Genomic DNA, 17,631 nt, shown 5'->3' on the forward strand with positions numbered 1-17,631 from the left:
GCATGACTAAACACCGAAGGTGCACAGAATGCTGTTACCTTCCAACCAAAGGTGGTTCCTATTTTCTCTACTTGCATTTTTACATGCTTTCGATCTGCTAGGTTGGCAGAAACTGGGGCAAATAGTGGGAGCTCACTCTGTTACATGGTGCTAGGGATTCGAACCGCCGAACTGCTGACCATTCTGATCGACAAGCTCAGCATCTTAACCACTATGCCTCTTATGTTGCTATTAGACATCAGTTATTACATCCTCATTAGTACTCCAATAAAGTATGGTTTTTAGTCTTTAGAAAATCTGACGATTTTCTACAAACAACTAAAGGAATTGTTTGGGCTAAAAAACAGTATAGTTAAGCACACACTTACACGTGTATAAATTAAATCACCTTTTTCCTGATGTGAGAACCAGAACTGGTAGGATCATCTGAGCTGTATGAAAAACTCTGCATTCCAGTTGAGAAATCAAATTGACTCATTTCTTCACTTAAACTGCTATCTACCATATATGATGCAGATGCTAAATACTGCGGTTCAGCTAGAAAGAAAATAGTCCCGCTTAAATAAGAAGCTTCCCAATAAAAATTACAAAATCAGTTAATCAAACCTCTTTGTATGTTTCCAATAAATAAAGCTAAATAAATTTTCTTCTTTCAAATTTCTTTTCTGATTTCATCATTACATTGCATTTATCCCTTAATTTAAAAAAATATTTCGTGAACATTAATACTAAAAACACCAAGGGACGAGGTCAAGATTGTTATTCCTAGACTTTGTCCTCTTATTTTTCACTGTGTTCACCATAGTTATATACCAAAGGTGTCATGGCAGCATTTAATGAGGCAGCTGGTTTTAAGGTGGCTTCTTGCAGACCTGATGCCAATTAGGGTTGAGAGCAGAAGTGGGTTGCTGACGGTTCAGCCCAGTTCAATTGAACCGGTAGGGGTGGTGACGGGAGGCTCTGCCCACCTGCCTGGATGCTTCTGTGCATGCGCACGTGCGAACCGGTAGTAAATCAGTTAGCAACCCACCACTGGTTGAGAGGGAGTGTCTGGCCTTCAAACCAAGGACTAGAACACGGGTCTCTCCGCACCCAATACAGCACCTTAACCACTCACTATACTGGCTCTGTAGATTGGTTTTATTTCTGCTTTCAAAGTATATTTATAGTAGTACACGTATATTCATGCTCGACTCAGAATAACTTAAGCCATCATCGATTCATCTTTTTTGTAGACATAAAAATACCTGAATCCCCACTCATTGTTTGTCTGGCTTCTTTCCTAATGGTTATGTAGCGTTTTTTCTTTTCCAGAGGAACCTAGAAAACATAAAAAGCTTTCAGGTATGAACCAGTGATTGCCGCTTAATTACAAATTTAATATATTTACATAATTTCTAAACAAACCAAGAAAAATACTACAACGAATTATGTGGCATCTTAAACACTAATAAATGCATGATTGTACTACCCGGTTTGTTTCTAGGCACCTGGCTTTTGAATGGCATGCTGGACAGTCATGCTCCAAAAAGTAGAGAATCTGGTTAGATAAAATTCGGTTTCACTTATCCTCTACTTTTGATTTAATTTTTGCCGCATTAAAAATGACCCTTTGGTAAGTTTTTGGGGAGCTAAATAATCATCGTAGGGGCTAAAGCTGTGGATCAATATTGTGGATCAGAACTTTCCTACATATTCATTTTAAGACCGGGGGGGCCCAACATCCGCTCCACACCCCAGTATTGAGCTGCAGCTTATTGAGAACCAGGCCATGCAAGCAGTAGGAGAGTGTATATGTGAAACTCTGTTTGCATGACAGGCGTGTGCACAAAACTATCCCCCCTTTCCCTTTCTCTGCTGGTCCACAGAACTGGAAAGATTGGGGACTGTTGGGTTAAGATAAGACAGGTTTAAATTCCACCATGCCAAAATTAAGCTTGGAATTCATAATCCATATCAAGCAGCAGCCAGCAGGAAGAACTATGCTAACGTTTGCCCAAGGACACAATCCATTCATAGTACTATAAAGTTATATAAGAATACTAATTCAAGGAAGTATACTTGTCTTATGTTTAGACTCCTTAAGCTTACTGTAGAACTTTTATAATTGAAAAAAGAATCTCAATAATCTTATCTGCACTAACTTCTTATATTATCTATACCACATTCTAGTATCATGCTAGGTAAAAATGATTACAATTTCAGAACATCTAGGGAATAAGATTTCTTACCTCAATCTCTATGGGAAATGAATAGCGATGCTGTAAGTCTAACAAATTTTCAAAAATAAGCAGATTCTGTAGAACAAAAGCAAATTGTAATCTGATCACCATGATTTAGTTTATTACAATTTTTTAAATTTAGTCATAATATATCGTTACTACTCAATATGAAACCTAGGCAGGTGATATACAATTTTTTAAAAAAGCAATATTACATACAAAAATAAATATAAAAATACAATATTAGCCAAAGACAGCTCAAACACCAAAGACATACACTCAAGAGTAACTCAAAAGACCTCTGGATTCAGGAAGCCTCAAAATCCAAGGCCGCTTATACTTTATAGGATTGAGTCTGATTCATTTTCTCCTCATCCAGTTTCCTCAGAGTCTTTCTATAAAGAACCTTGAGGGCATTATTTGGACAAGCAAGGGCTGATATGTACAACATCAGGACACTGACATATAACGCCATGTAGGAGATGACCTAAATAAGAAGCCTCATTTAGACATTAAACAGGAGTGGATAGAACTGAACCATGAGCCTCCCCCACTGAGTAAGAACTAGGTACAAGGGTCACTAACAAAAATGACTGGAACCAATATTAGAGAAAGAAGAAGAACCCCTGCAATACCATCTCTCCTATTCCCAAATCTCCCAAACCAGCCAAGAAATATACCATGATCAATGGTATTTAAGACAGTGTTTGCTACCTATTGATAAGAACACAATTCAACCAATTTTGGAAAATGAAGATGATTCTTACTATAGGAATATTTTAAAAGTTTATTCATTCGAATTCCATTAATTTCATCTTGGTGCCCATTTATTTATTTATTCATTCATTCATTCATTCACTCATTCTATTTATATAGTTGCCAACTCAACTGCGTAACTCTTACAGTACTTTAAAAACTACAAAATCAACGAACTCAAACCACATCAAGTATATAAAACCAAAACAAATTAATATTAACAAAACCACAGGCAGGGTCTAAAAATACTCAACATATCCACCATATAGTCTGTTGACCACCTTTCTACACCAAAATTCCATCTTGGAACTAGTATCTGTTTACTACCACGTACTTTGTCTGGTTTTTCAGTGAACAGAAAACCTTGATAGAATTTACTTTCATTGAAGACACGGCTGATAACTGCAATGGCACAATTATATGCAGCACAATGAAACTGCCTCCTCTTTTCCAACAACTGTGTTTCACCCGACATGTTTTCTGTAAAGGCATCATAACAGGATCTTGAAAGGAAGTAAAAAAAAAGAAAACATACCAAGACATTTTTTTAAAATGTGTGTATTCTTCCCAAATCTGCTGTGTATGTGTACACTAGAACTGCTAATACATGTGAACAACATCAGGGTTATTAGTTGAGATCTAATTTGCTGAACAAATACATTCCAGCAAATACCAAACTGAAGTTGTAGATAGCTTTAGTTAAGATCTGTTTATTTATTTGGTTAATATTCCATTCCAATCATAACCAACCTTCAGTCTAGGGTGTACCCTATTTATATAAATAAGGCTAAGATACAAATACCATAAACAATACAATAAATGTATGTAACACATAAATAATACAATATAAAGGACAAGGCCAGAGGAAAAAAGTAAAAGTGTACATTCAGTAATCTCCAAACTGCAGAGGGCAGCAGTTTGCAAGTCATCCTAGAGCAGGGGTGTTAAATGTGAGTCGTCACGGCGGTGTCATGTGACATATTGGAACTTCCCCCTTCACTAAACCAGAGTGGGGCAGGGCCAGAATGTGACGCATCCGACCTGTGAGTTTGACACCTCTGTCCTATAGCCTTTTGAAAAAGTTAGATTTTGATGGCCTTTTCTGAAATTTTTATCTTCAGGTGTGCCTGAAAAGGATTCAGACCAGTAAAATATTTTTATTGAATTCTAACCAAAATAAAACTTATGAAAGAAAGCAACATAATTTTTCTTTAAGATTTTCAGGATAAACCTTTAAGATCAAGAAAGAATTGTGAATTTTCTTCTAAACAAATAGGAGAAATTTATTAAGTGTTTATCATTATTAATAGTGTAATACTGCTCCTCCCTGTAGCTACCATGACACTTTTAAGGCAATATTTCAAAATATTTTTTTACTGACTGTCATAACCTAATTAATTATTGGCAACATTGTTTTAAAGCATACATGAACAATTCTCACTTTATAAGTGTTTTTGTAAGTTCATTCCCCTCTACATGGGTAGAAGTCTGAAAAGCTTGGTTAATTTCGGAATCTTTAGAATATACATCTTCTTTAGACAGACGGGAGTACATAACTTCTAGAATCTTGTAATAGCTTATTTTCTTGATTAGCTGGGTTTCAAAAGAAGTTTCATTTGACTGGAAAAATAAATGAAAGGAACAAAATGTCAAAGGAGCTTCATACATGAATGTGTGTTTTATTTTTTAAAAAAGTAATAAACTTATTTAGTAATAATTCATCTTTACCTTTGTAAACCTGGACTTCAGTGTATCCATAGCTTCTATGATAATCTTACTTAGAAATTTTTTCAATGCATCTAAACTGCAGTGAAGCAACAGAATGAGAAGACATCGATCTATATAAGCTTGTCGGGTTGTATTTGAGCGATGGGTTTCATTCTGGAACATCTGATGCACAGTATCCAACAACAGCACTTGCCTTTCACAGCTGCTCCTAAACACCACAATAAATTTAAGTAGAATCTTCAGCTACTTTCCTACTTATAAATTATATGTTATGCATAATCTTTCAGTGAATTCTTTCTAAAGCAGTGACTTCGTTAAGTCATCATGAAATAAGTAGACACATATTTTTACGACAAATGCACATTAACTAATGCTATAAACCAATTTATTTTTCAATGTATCTGAGACATACTGCAGCTGAATATCACAACCCATATTACTGCTATAAAAATCATATGTGTTGTGCCTTCCCTAGTATGAGTATTGCCAATAGGAAAGCAAGTGAAATACATATAAACACACACAAATTATACCTATGCATGTCAATGCATAAACACAGCATAGCAGCTGTCATTGTTCACATTTTAAGCCTTTAACTTATTACTGAACTCTTGTTTTTTAATCATGCTCTTAACAGTGCAATTAAAGAGTATGTTTTACTGACTACCTTTTGGCAATTCTTTTGAAGTTAATCTCAAATAATTCCTCCATTATATGCTTATGGTCCCTACAAAGAATTTCTGTCATCAGCTCCAACAATGTAGAATTCTGGGATAGTTCTAGTGCATCTAAAAACTAAAATACAAGAGAATAATTATACAGTTAGAGAATATGATAGAGAAGGTTAGTAAGATTGCAAAGTTTTGTCTTCCAAACTTTCTCTGAAACCAATGATGAGGCAGTAACAGCTCTTAAAAGAAATAGAGAATAAAAAATTAGTCCAATAAACATATAATAACCTGCTTGTTTGCATGCAAACACACACACACAAACATATTTATAATTTCATTTACATAACGGTAGTGTGCCTACAATATACATGATTAAAAGAGAAACAAATCAGAAAGGACTGTTTCCCTGACATTAAAATGTATTCTTTGGCTTATATAGAGAAATTCATTTTTGTTTCTAGTATTTTTAACATTGATTGATATGGATGGCCATCTCACTAGAACAATTCTGAGTGCCAACAACCTTTAAAATTAAGATACAAACGTGAAATCCCTTTAAAAATTAAGGAATTTAGAATTTTAAGGTTATGTCAACTGGTGATTATAATTTCTAAAAGTGTGAAAATACTTAACAATTACACATTAAACTTAGGTAAGTTTTTAAATAGCAAAATCTTATTACAAATAAGATAATTTCTCTTTATAATACTGTAATATTGCATAGTCTGTTTGTTCCTCTAGTTTAGTCTGTAGATTTGTTTGCTTTATATCAATTTGGACTTAGAATTAGTAATATGCTAAAAATAAACTATGCAAAAGTCATTTCTAGATTTTTTCACTTACTTTTTTTACGCAGTCCACATAGTTATTGTACTTTAAAGTTCCCTTAGGAAACTCATCTGATGTCAAAGGAAAATTATATGCTACAAGTTTATCAAGTGCATTTTTAAGGCTACGAAGTCCTTCTCCGACAAGTTTAGTGAAGAATGGCAGAATAATAATTGCTTGACTCTGTAATATATACAATTTACAATGTTTCATGTTAAATCTAAAATTGTATTGCCTTTTGAGAAACTTTGATGCAAAAAAATAACACACAACAAGATAAGAACGGTAAATTCTGGTAAGATTAAAATTAACCAATTTTCACATTGAACTCTGAAAATGTTTTTAAGCTTTCATTCTAACTCTGGTTAATTACAAATTCTGAATAGCATTTGGATCAATGTAAACTGTAAACATTTAACACTGAGTAGGGAAAACAAGTATAAAAACAGCAGGCTACATCATAATCTTTGCTCAGATGTAACAGATGATCATTTGTGAAGTCCAGTTGGCTTGTATATTTGACCATTATCCGTACAAACAAATCCTAACCTGAAATGGCCTTGGCAACTTTAGCTTTAGTTAACTGTACAGTTTGTCATTTCTTCAAAAACTGTTTTTTTTAATTAAGTGCTAAGAAATGTAGATTACAAGTGAGAGCTGAAACCACTCATCGTTAAGACATACTCTGGCAGATATTTTAGTAGAAATCTTTAACCCTGTTAATTCTATTTGACAATCAGAGTTTTTCTCATTTTCTTCCCTGCGGACAACATTCTCTTCATGAGTGAAGGCATATAGATTCCCCAGGATAATGTGCAGGATCTAATCGGGATCGGTCACCAGGACCAGAGTTTTTGTCTTCTGAGCTTTTGGACTTGTGCAGAAGCCCATCTTCCGGGAACTTCTCTCTAGCCACACTGACTAGAGAGAAGTTCCCTGAAGAAGGGCGCCAACACGAGTCCCAAAGCTCGGAAGACAAATCCTCTGGTCTCGGTGACCGACCTAGATAGGATACTGCAACGTTCTCTTCAGTTTAGCTGCCAGCAACAGATTACATGGGGGTGGGTTTCATTTACTCAAAGAAAGTTCTCAATACAGATATCCACAGTAAACATATGAATATTTATCCTTAAATGGTGATACTGGCACAACTTCCATGAAGAACCCTCAGACTTACTCAGAGTCCTTGAGAATCAGGCAGCATTAAATAACAATAATAATAATTCTCATTGCAGTTTAATGTTTCTAGCAAATCTGAATAAAGCTAAATGGCTGCTGTGTGCAACACATTCTTTATTTACACTAAAAAGCATGCATAACGCACTTGCCTTGAGATTTAGACCCAACTTCTGGTCCACAAGCAGACTTGTGTATGTATTAAAAACATGGGGAAATGCCTCATGATGAGTAAATGACACTGAAGAGTCAATCTTGAAAACATAAAAGAACTTATATTTTAAAATACACTTAACTAGAATAGTAATCTGATAGTATGCCACAGCATTTCATTAAGGAAAGTTTACATTATCTGTTTTATATTTCTATATTCTATATATTCTATACTTTTGTGTCATGTAGAGCTCTTAAGAACTCTTACATTAATTACATTAATAAATGCAAAAAACAGCAGCATAATGCCTACTAAAATCAAAGCATGCTTTCAAAGAAATAAGTTTTATTATAATTTAATTTCATATTAGTTCCAATTCTAAATATATGCAGACAAACAACAAAACACTTTCAATTATATAATGAGGTTGGATACCATAAACCAAACTGACAGAAAATTGGATAGAAGATTGGACAGAAGATTGGCTACAATATTGGATAGCTGTAGAAATACCACTGACATTTAAAAATTATTCCAAAATCAATGTTGATATTATAACCCTAGGAAAATTACCCAGAGGCAGCTGGGTAGACACACACACACACACACACACACACACACACACACGTTTACCTGCAGAACTTTAGCCAATAGGGTTAAAACAGACATTTTGCTCTCAGGAGAAGCATCTTTGGCCCACCAGTGATCAAGATGTCCCCAATTTTTTAAAATAGCAGCTACTAGTTTTACTCCTTGTTGTTTGCAAGTAGCACGGTCTTTAAAGCTTTGATCCAACATACCGTTCAAAACTGTACTAACCTGCAGTGTAGGATATTGAAAAGATACAATATTGAAGCATTTTAATTTAATTCAACTTTTATACTGTGGAACAAAACTACAAAATGTGCAAGGTAAGCAATTGGTAAGTACATTTTTAGATGAGTTTCTCAAAACCAGAAAGTATCCTTCTAAGAAACTAAGAATGTAAAATCAGAATGTTCTTTCAAAACATCCATTACTTATAGAATAGTAACAAGAAGATCTAGCAGTAGATCTATTCTAAAAATAGAAATGGTGATCAAAGTAATAAAAAGCTAAAAAAATATGATTAAAAATAGTAACAAATGAAAAACAAATCATTTAACAGAAATAAAATCAAGAAGGAATCAATGATAAAATAGAAGGATAGCTAAAATATAGTTATAGTTTCATTGTCAATTTTTGCGGAAATAAAACCTAAAAAATAAATATGCTAGTATATTTCAAAGGAACATTTTAAAAATGTAAACAAAATTTTAAACGAAAAATCCAGTACCATTTTGGGGCTATCTAAAGCTGATTTCATAAGCTCAAGTACAGCAATTTCCAGATTTTTCAACAACTCCCGGTTAATGATTTCTAAGAAGAGTCTGTAGAAATATTCTCCATGAGAAAAGTTGATAAGACTTTCTTGGGCTGCTCCAGACAATGGTACAGATAACATCAATGTGTTCAACAAGAGGCTCACCAGCTCCGTGCACTAAGGGAAATAAATACAAAGGAATATTTTTTTGTCATTCAATTTTCCCCGTGTAACTTCTTAGTCAAAAAACACAAAAAGAAAATAAGACAGAACACATCAGTATTTTCGAGGAAAACCACAAATCTTTTGTATTTGAACAGAGGCAGAAATTCTTGGTGAGATGAGCAATAATAGCCCACAGCAGTTGCTTTGTTCTTGCAAAATTCATCTCTACTGATACCTAAGCACTAATCTTACATTGTTAGAGATGAAAGCAGAGACCCAGATGGTGCATCTACAAATGTCTTCAATCGATTGTGCTATTTTCTCTTTTTGGGATATTTAGGTTTACAGAATAGAAAGGTTATTCAATGCATCCAGGAAAACAAAATACTGATGACAGGAGAGTAGGTTGCAAGTGCCTAGCAAAGCAACAAGTTGCTTTTGGCAGTAGTTGATATGTCTGGAAGATCTACCAGAAAACTAATCCCTCTCTTTTTTGCTGCTTTTGACATTCTGTTTTTCTTTCCTCAATGAACTAAGTGTGGAAATAGAAAGGGGCCATTTTTCATCCTCCCCAGGCTTCAAGAAACCCTCCGGAGCCTGGGGAAGAGCAAAAATCCCCCCCCAGGTGGGTCGCATGCACATGCGCAGGTGAGCAGGGTGCATTGAATTGTGGGTATGGGTATGCATGCACACACAATAACGCATGCACACACAATTTTGGCACGCCTAGCACATATGTGCAAGGGGAACCTTTACCTTTTAACCCTAACCCATGCCAATTTTTAATTAAAGTTATTTCATTCTCTCTTTATGTGATATAACATTGACTTGGATGGTGGCTTATACAAGGGACAGAGATTAGCAACTGGAAGGTTTCTTAAATACATTTGAATTCCAAAGAACAGAGAGAGACAGATGGCACCAACAAGGCCAAGGCCTTACCCGAACACCAAAAGCAAAAGCCAAATGCAGAAGTCCCTCAGCTAATTGTTTACTGCTGATGTCTAACGAAGGAAGGGACCTTCTTTCATCTCCTGGTGCAATACCTTTGTACACTACTAAAAGGAGCTTAGAGCCAGTTTCAAAATGATGATCTGCATCCTTTGGGGAGAGAAAAATGATAACACATTTGAATAAAAACAAATTTATAATTAAGCAATTAAATAAAGGTCACCTAAAGTTCTTACAGTCTTTATCATTATTTTAAAAACTAGAGATTCTTAAGCTGAATAACTGATAAAAAATAATGGCTTTCCTCCAACGCGTTAAATTGAGAATTACATCATTTAGATACCCTTAAAAGAGCTACACAAAATGACAGTTGCAGACACTTCAACATGAACAAAATTATTCAATAAAACCAACAGTGTGGATTTAGACACCAAAAAAAAGTGTCTAGCAGTGAGCAAAGCTAGAAATGTTTTCCCGCACGAATGAAGAAACACAATAGTGTTTCTTACCGTGAAGAATGCTTAATGTTCAGCGACTAACAAACATGTTACATTACTGTGATAGACATCTGAACTCCCATGTATTCTTTTTTACTTTGCAAACATGGTGGTATAAATACCCATATTTTTACCTTAGATTGCAAGATACAGTTCAATACATCAGCCTTGTGAAGCTGTCTGCAGGCAGAAAGAATGGATACATATCTAATGTGATCCAGCCGGGCTTCTGGATTGTACAAATCAACAGTGCAAAGCTCTTCAATGCTAACAAATAAAATGAATAAATTATGATTGTATATAACACACACTAAATGTCGCCCTAAAAATTATTTGCATTTTTAAACAGTGGTATTAGAATACTGATTCAAGAAGTGTCTTACCTTTTCATGGTTATTATTTCTTTGATACGATTCTCTAAAGATTTATGATAGGGAGAGTTCATCAAAGCTTTTACTAGCCTCACACAAATATTTGGGAGATTTTCCATAACTTGTACATCTACTATATTAAAGCCTACGCTTTTTGGGTCACAAATGGTTTTCACAACAAGTTTTATTAGATTCTCATTAAGCAGCTCTTTCTCAAGCATCTAGAAATGGTAAGATGAAAAGGAGATAGATAAGTACTTTTAAGTTGAAAAGTTTATCATTTGCATTTATTTTAAGGTTTACCCTTAAATATTCCATCTCTGTGTGCATCCCCTTGAAATAATTATTTTATTCAATCTACATTTCATTTTTATACTGTGTTTCCCCGAAAATAAGACAGGGTCTTATTTTCTTTTGACCCCCCAAAATAAGCACAGCCTTATTTTGGGGGAGGTCTTATTTTTGAGGTGCAGAAAGCAGTGAGCGTGGTCACCTCATGGCTGCTGTTGTGTTGCAATATTTTCGGTAAGGGTTTATTTTCATGGGAGGGCTTATTTTAGCGCATGCGCTCAAAAGCCCGATTGGGCTTATTACCCAGGGGTGGCTTATTATCCAGGGAGGGCTTATTTTGGGGGGGAACAGGGTAATTTTTTTCAAAAGTTAAAGGACTTAGATTGTATTATATAAGCTGTATGTTTACCATGTTTCCCCGAAAATTTTTCTTTTGACCCCCAAAATAAGCGCTTGGCATTATTTTCGGGGAGGTCTTATTATTTTTGAGATGTAAGAGGCAGCGAGCGTGGTCACCTCATGGCTGCTGCTGTGTTACAATATTTTCGGACAGGGCTTATTTTAGCGCATGCACTCAAAAGCCCAATTGGGCTTATTATCCGGGGAAGTTTTATTTTCGGGGAAACAGGGTATAGATGAACAAATTTTCAAGAACACCTATGAGATTTATTAAAGGTAGCTGAGAGTTAATAGTTCTACTATACTCTGAAAGTCATTTCAGCATGCCCAGTGACAAAGATGCCATTTAGTGGGCATACTTTCAACAAATAGTTCATATCATCATCATTTTAATATGGGGAAAATATATTCCTCTGGAGTTGTATTAAAACCATGGAGCTATTTAATCAGTAGATTAATTCAGCTCATTCGGTATAATGCCACAAAAATTGCAAAAGGCATTTATCTAAATTTGTCAGAAGGCAGCAAACAAAGGCAATGTGTGATATAAAGACATTTTTAAAATTACACAATTCTTTCATTATTTTAATGCCATCTAAACTATATCACAAATGTATCTTAAACCTATCTTATATGTGAACTGTGCCATTCCTAAATCGGGAAGTCTTACTCACTCATGCATTGGATATCTTTCATCTAGATTACTGCAATATGCTCTATATGAGGCTTTAAGGTATATCTGGTCTAAGATATGGCATTATAGGTACATCTCAATATCATACAGGTAGTTATGGTACATTTTGAGACACCATGCAACAGCACTACTTTGCAAAAGTACACTGATTGCACATGGACTTCCAGGTACAATTTAAGACGCTGGACCTTTTTGCACAGGATTTAGATCTGTGCAAGATTGTCTATATCCAATTACTGCTACTGGTCTCATAAGATCTGATAGAGTTAATATGTTCCAATTCCATTACTTAAGTATCATCTGATAGAACACAGGAAACATGCTTTATCATGTCCACCTGTAGATCTGCATGTCTTGGCCCTCCCTGCCTTTTATAAGGCCTTTAAGACTTATTTAGTCCTTTTACGTGTGGTAGCTCATAGCAAACTTGCTTGAACCAGTGAAGCCAAACCTACCTTCCATAAATGTTGCTGGTGAGTCTCCAAAATCATGCTGCCAAAAACCATAATCCGAACTATAATTGTACATTTGCTGTAATTGTATTCTTCTCTTTCTTGTGGGCTCAACAACGTATCACCTTTGGATGCACTGCTAAAACATTGCTCTGCACCAGATATATTGCCCAAGGCAATTTTACCAAGGAAGAACTCCAATGATTTTAAAAATGAAGACCCGGTGTTTGTAGCTTTAAACAAATATTTTAAAAAATGTTAAAAATACAGCCATTACAATTTTTACTCCAGAATTCACAAGAACTTCCAAAAATAAGTTATACCAACATACTGTATATTATTTTTAAAAAATAGGCCTTTGTGATGGCCAGTACCAAATAATGACCTTATTAGGAAGAAAATATACATTTGGAAAGTTCTTTGATGATAAGACTGAAATACTTTTTGTCAAAGTAAAGCATACAAAGAAGAGTGAGATTTTCTATAATGCAAATCCACCCCAGTGCATTTGCCAATTGGTCTAGTGGAACAGTGTTCCTAAATGAAGGGGAGAACTCTAGGACTTTCTGTATATTGGTCAAAAGATTGTAAAAAATCTATCAGAAATAATTTATTTGCAATTAAAGATGAAGTTGAGCATGAACCATTTTCACACCTGTAGTTATGTAATTTTTTCTAATGGACTGGGGATGACAATCGTAGTGCAAACTGATTATGTCATCTACCTACCTAAGATCTCATTTGGTTTTATCATTCCCTGTTCAATAAAGGTATTGTAACAGTCTAAGGCAGCTAGAAGCATATCCATCCATTGTTCAACCGCTCGCAAACTAAAACTCCCTTGCAACTCATAGAGGGTTGGATGAGATAAGATTCCAGAGACATTTTCACCCTCACATCCTCCTCCTTCAAATTTCTTTATGAGAAAATAGATTCCTTCTTTCTGGAGAATATCACCCAACCATGAAGATGGAGATGGGTTTCCTGTCAGAGAAGCAAACAGATTAAAGACTCTAGATAAATTTGTTGCAATTCAATTCCAAGGTTATATTTTTTTAAAAACTGAAAAAAAATATTTTTATTATAAGAATGGGGTGGGGGACATGACTATAAAAACTATTTCCAAAAATGGATCCATTTTTAAATAAATCCTAAATTGATAGAGAAATTGACAAAGAATATTCTCTGCCACCCTTAGACAGTCTATAAAACGAACAGAGATAATTATTCAAAGGATTTTATTTTTGTGGGATGATAATACAATTTTTAAATAATTATAGAAACTGGTAGTAACATTTTTATAGTACTTTGATTTGGCAAAAGCCAATTTATTGAACTACTGAACATGTCCTACCAATGTAAATAGAATATACGTCATCTAATGGTATGCAGAACCCAACATTACAATTGGTCCACATACTTTCAAAATGTATGTATATGAGGAAAATAAAATAAATTGCTAGGCTTCCAAAAGAGGCATTTTTTTTGAAAAGAATTCCCAATCTGTAACACAGTGCAAAAGTCAGTATATCATGCTAGCAACAGACTATTTACACATGTTGTAATATACATACCTGGCAATAACGGAACAAATTCAAATAACAGTTCCATGACTTTGTGCCGGCATTCAGTTTGGGGTTGTCCACACTGTCTCAAAAGCCACATGACAACATCCTCTAAACAAATAGATCTAGATGGAAATCCCCTACAGGAATGAATTAAAATGAAAGTCTGAAATTATCAAGCAGTTTTTAAATGCTTCTGCATTTAAATATAAAAGTAGGATTTCAAATGCTCTACCAATAAGAGAATCAACAGATTCATATGCATTAGAACTTTATACTGTAGTCAGATTTTTGCCATGCCTTGCATTTTAATCTCCAACACTAAATATTATAGTTGATATTAAAATTTTAATTTCTCCTCCTGACTGCAAAATAAATTAACAATTAGTAACTTTATTTCCCTATACCACATCAGGTCAAACAGTTTCATCTTTTATATTTGTGACAGAATTGCATTCTGCTGCATGCAGCAAATATTGGATGCATTTAAACTAGATACATTCAGTCTGGATGCAAAAGTCTGGATGCAGAGATTTAGCCAGGTCAATTAAACTGGATGCCAACCTTAGCTGCAAGTAAATTTAGGAAACAAATTCAGAGTCTAAAAGGTTGCTGAAATATATTCAGAATATAATAGTGTTTCCTCAGAAGAAAAATCACTGAAACTAATAAATAAGTGGTATGTTTTCTGGGAATTGATAAAGACTAATACTAACCGAGGTAATCTCCGAGTGCTTTTTTTGTTCAAAGTAGATGCTTTATGCTTAATGATACGCTTGAGGTGTTCAATAGCATCACAGCATTGTTGAACTGTACCTATTTTCAAATCCAGAAAAAGTATTATTGTGATTGCTTCTAAGTAAAGTTTTGAACAGATATGCACCTTAATTGGTTTTGCAAAGATAAAATGCACATTATTTAAATTACTTTCTAGCTTTGCTGATACTGTATAAGGGCTATAAATTTTTTTCCCCTGCCATTTCGGGAACTTTTAAGGTTTTCTGAGAAGAAGAAACAAAACTGTAGATGATATCTCTTCCATGTGCTTTGTCTGAAAAGGTAATCTGAAATCTGATAGTGAATACATTTCCGGTTGAAAATTGTATTCAGTCTATGTTTAATACACAAAGTTGTATACTTATAGTCTAATTTTTAATAGTTCTCATTTTCCCCCATTTTGGAGAACAGAAAACCTTGAATATGCTTCACTTGTTTGATTGTTTGTAATTAAAGTATAACATAGTAAAAGGTTTTATTATTAATTGATTAATCATGATTGATGATTTATTTATTTTGAGAATGTTTTGACTGCTTAATTGTTTTCTATTTTTAGAATTGAAATAAATACATAAATTACTAAAATGTAATGCTTAAATGAACATAATATTGAAATAACATAAAATATGAACCCTACATAAAAGTATTTCAAGTCTATTTTTTTAAAAAGCATTTTTCCAAAATTATCTGTCAACACATATGTACAATATACTGTATTTTTCTGAGTATAAAACGCACTTCCCCCCCAAAAAAAAACTGGGTGGAAATGTCTGTGCGTCTTATACAGCAAATATTGTGGCCAGGGGTGGTGGTGGTGGGGTTTTGATGCGACGCCAATCAGCTGTTCTGGAATGGGCCATGGTGCCAGTGGTGAATGGGCAGTGGTGAACGGACCAGATGAATACCGGATGGATGCTGGGAGTCAGATATTTTCCCCTTTTCCTCCCCAAAAGCAAGGTGAATCTTATAGTCCTGAGTGTCTTATAGTCCGAAAAATATGGTAATTTTATAGAAATATTCTAACTGCTCAAAAGAGAAACATTTCATTAGAAAACTATTAAAAACTACAGTATTAAGGCCTGAAGTTTTTAAAGAATTCTGAAACAACCAACAAAAGCTGTCAATATCACCTAAAGACTTCTCATCTCCATGTGTCAAGGCCAGACTTTCCAGATATACAACCAATGCTTCAAAAACAAACTGGTCCACCAGAGCATTCTCTTCTCTGTGAAACAAAGGGGAAACAAATTAAGCTTATTTAGGTGAGAACTATTTACAGCTAATGTAGTGTAAAAAATGGTAACTTTATTGTCTCACATGGTTCACAAATGTTTAGAATAGAGGCAAATAATAACAATTAGATCCCTTCTGGAATAAACATGAGTTATTAATTGGACTCTACTAAACATGAACAGACACCATAGCTGTGATACCCAATGCCAATCATGCCGAACAATCCAGATTTTAATAACTATGAACCCAGCAAAACGGTTGCACAAATGTAACAGACTGAAGTATTTTACTTATTCGATTTTGAATTAAAATCTATTGCACTCAATACAGTATCACAAAAGGTTGTAGCAGTGTTTATCCACGTAAGATTTACAACTGCTTAATATCCCACAAGTAACAACTTCTAATAGGATTTTAAAGTACATTTAATACAATACAATACAATAGTAGAGTTGGACCTTGGAGGTCTTCTAGTCCAACCCCCTGCCTAGGGAGGAAACCCTATACCGTTTCAGACAGATGGCTATCCAACATCTTCTTAAAGACTTCCAGTGTTGGGGCATTCACAACTTCTGGAGGCAAGCTGTTCCACTGATTAATTGTTCTAACTGTCAGGAAGTTTCTCCTCAGTTCTAAGTTGCTTCTCTCCTTGATTAGTTTCCACCCATTGCTTCTTGTTCTACCCTCAGGTGCCTTGGAAAATAGTTTGACTCCCTCTTCTTTGTGGCAATCCCTGAGATATTGGAACACTGCTATCATGTCTCCCCTAGTCCTTCTTTCTATTAAACTAAACATACCCAGTTCCTGCAACCGTTCTTCATATGTTTTAGTCTCCAGTCCCCTAATGATCTTTGTTGCTCTTCTCTGCGCTCTTTCTAGAGTCTCCACATCTTTTCTACATCGTGGCGACCAAAACTGAATGCAGTATTCCAAGGGTGGCCTTACCAAGGCATTATAAAGTGGTATTAACACTTCACGTGATCTTGATTCTATCCCTCTGTTGTTGCAGCCTAGAACTGTGTTGGCTTTTTTGGCAGCTGCTGCACACTGCTGGCTCATATTTAAATGGTTGTCCACTAGGACTCCAAGATCCCTTTCAGAGTTACTACTATTGAGGAAGGTGCCACCTATACTGTACCTGCGCATTTCGTTTTTGTTGCCTAAGTGTAGAACCTTACTCTTTTCACCATTGAATTTCATTTTATTAGACAGTGCCCAATGTTCAAGTTTGTCAAGATCCTTCTGTATTTTTAGCCTATCTTCTGGAGTGTTCGCTATTCCTGCCAGCTTGGTATTCCTGCCAGCTTTGATAGAAACCGCACAAACATTTGCACATTACTCTATTGCTTGATTCAGCTA

General features: G+C 34.9%; 1 protein-coding gene across 1 annotated transcript in view; it reads right to left on the reverse strand.

Annotated features, from left to right (window-relative positions):
- The window catches only part of PRKDC (protein kinase, DNA-activated, catalytic subunit), an 88,331-nt gene that overhangs the window by 46,680 nt on the left and 24,020 nt on the right, over positions 1-17,631 (reverse strand). The window contains exons 28-46 of the mRNA XM_081953423.1: positions 16,170-16,264; positions 14,979-15,078; positions 14,272-14,402; positions 13,427-13,681; positions 12,701-12,930; positions 10,874-11,082; positions 10,625-10,757; positions 9,985-10,143; positions 8,851-9,054; positions 8,169-8,354; positions 7,534-7,635; positions 6,221-6,388; positions 5,374-5,501; positions 4,707-4,914; positions 4,420-4,598; positions 3,313-3,481; positions 2,232-2,297; positions 1,248-1,320; positions 389-537 (exon numbers count right to left, since the gene is read on the reverse strand). Coding sequence (XP_081809549.1) covers positions 389-537; positions 1,248-1,320; positions 2,232-2,297; positions 3,313-3,481; positions 4,420-4,598; positions 4,707-4,914; positions 5,374-5,501; positions 6,221-6,388; positions 7,534-7,635; positions 8,169-8,354; positions 8,851-9,054; positions 9,985-10,143; positions 10,625-10,757; positions 10,874-11,082; positions 12,701-12,930; positions 13,427-13,681; positions 14,272-14,402; positions 14,979-15,078; positions 16,170-16,264 — 2,944 coding nt within the window. The remainder of the gene's footprint in view (positions 1-388; positions 538-1,247; positions 1,321-2,231; positions 2,298-3,312; positions 3,482-4,419; positions 4,599-4,706; positions 4,915-5,373; positions 5,502-6,220; positions 6,389-7,533; positions 7,636-8,168; positions 8,355-8,850; positions 9,055-9,984; positions 10,144-10,624; positions 10,758-10,873; positions 11,083-12,700; positions 12,931-13,426; positions 13,682-14,271; positions 14,403-14,978; positions 15,079-16,169; positions 16,265-17,631) is intronic.

This window comes from Natrix helvetica (assembly GCF_964273705.1).
Source record: "Natrix helvetica genome assembly, chromosome: 4".
NCBI classification, from domain to species: domain Eukaryota; kingdom Metazoa; phylum Chordata; class Lepidosauria; order Squamata; family Natricidae; genus Natrix; species Natrix helvetica.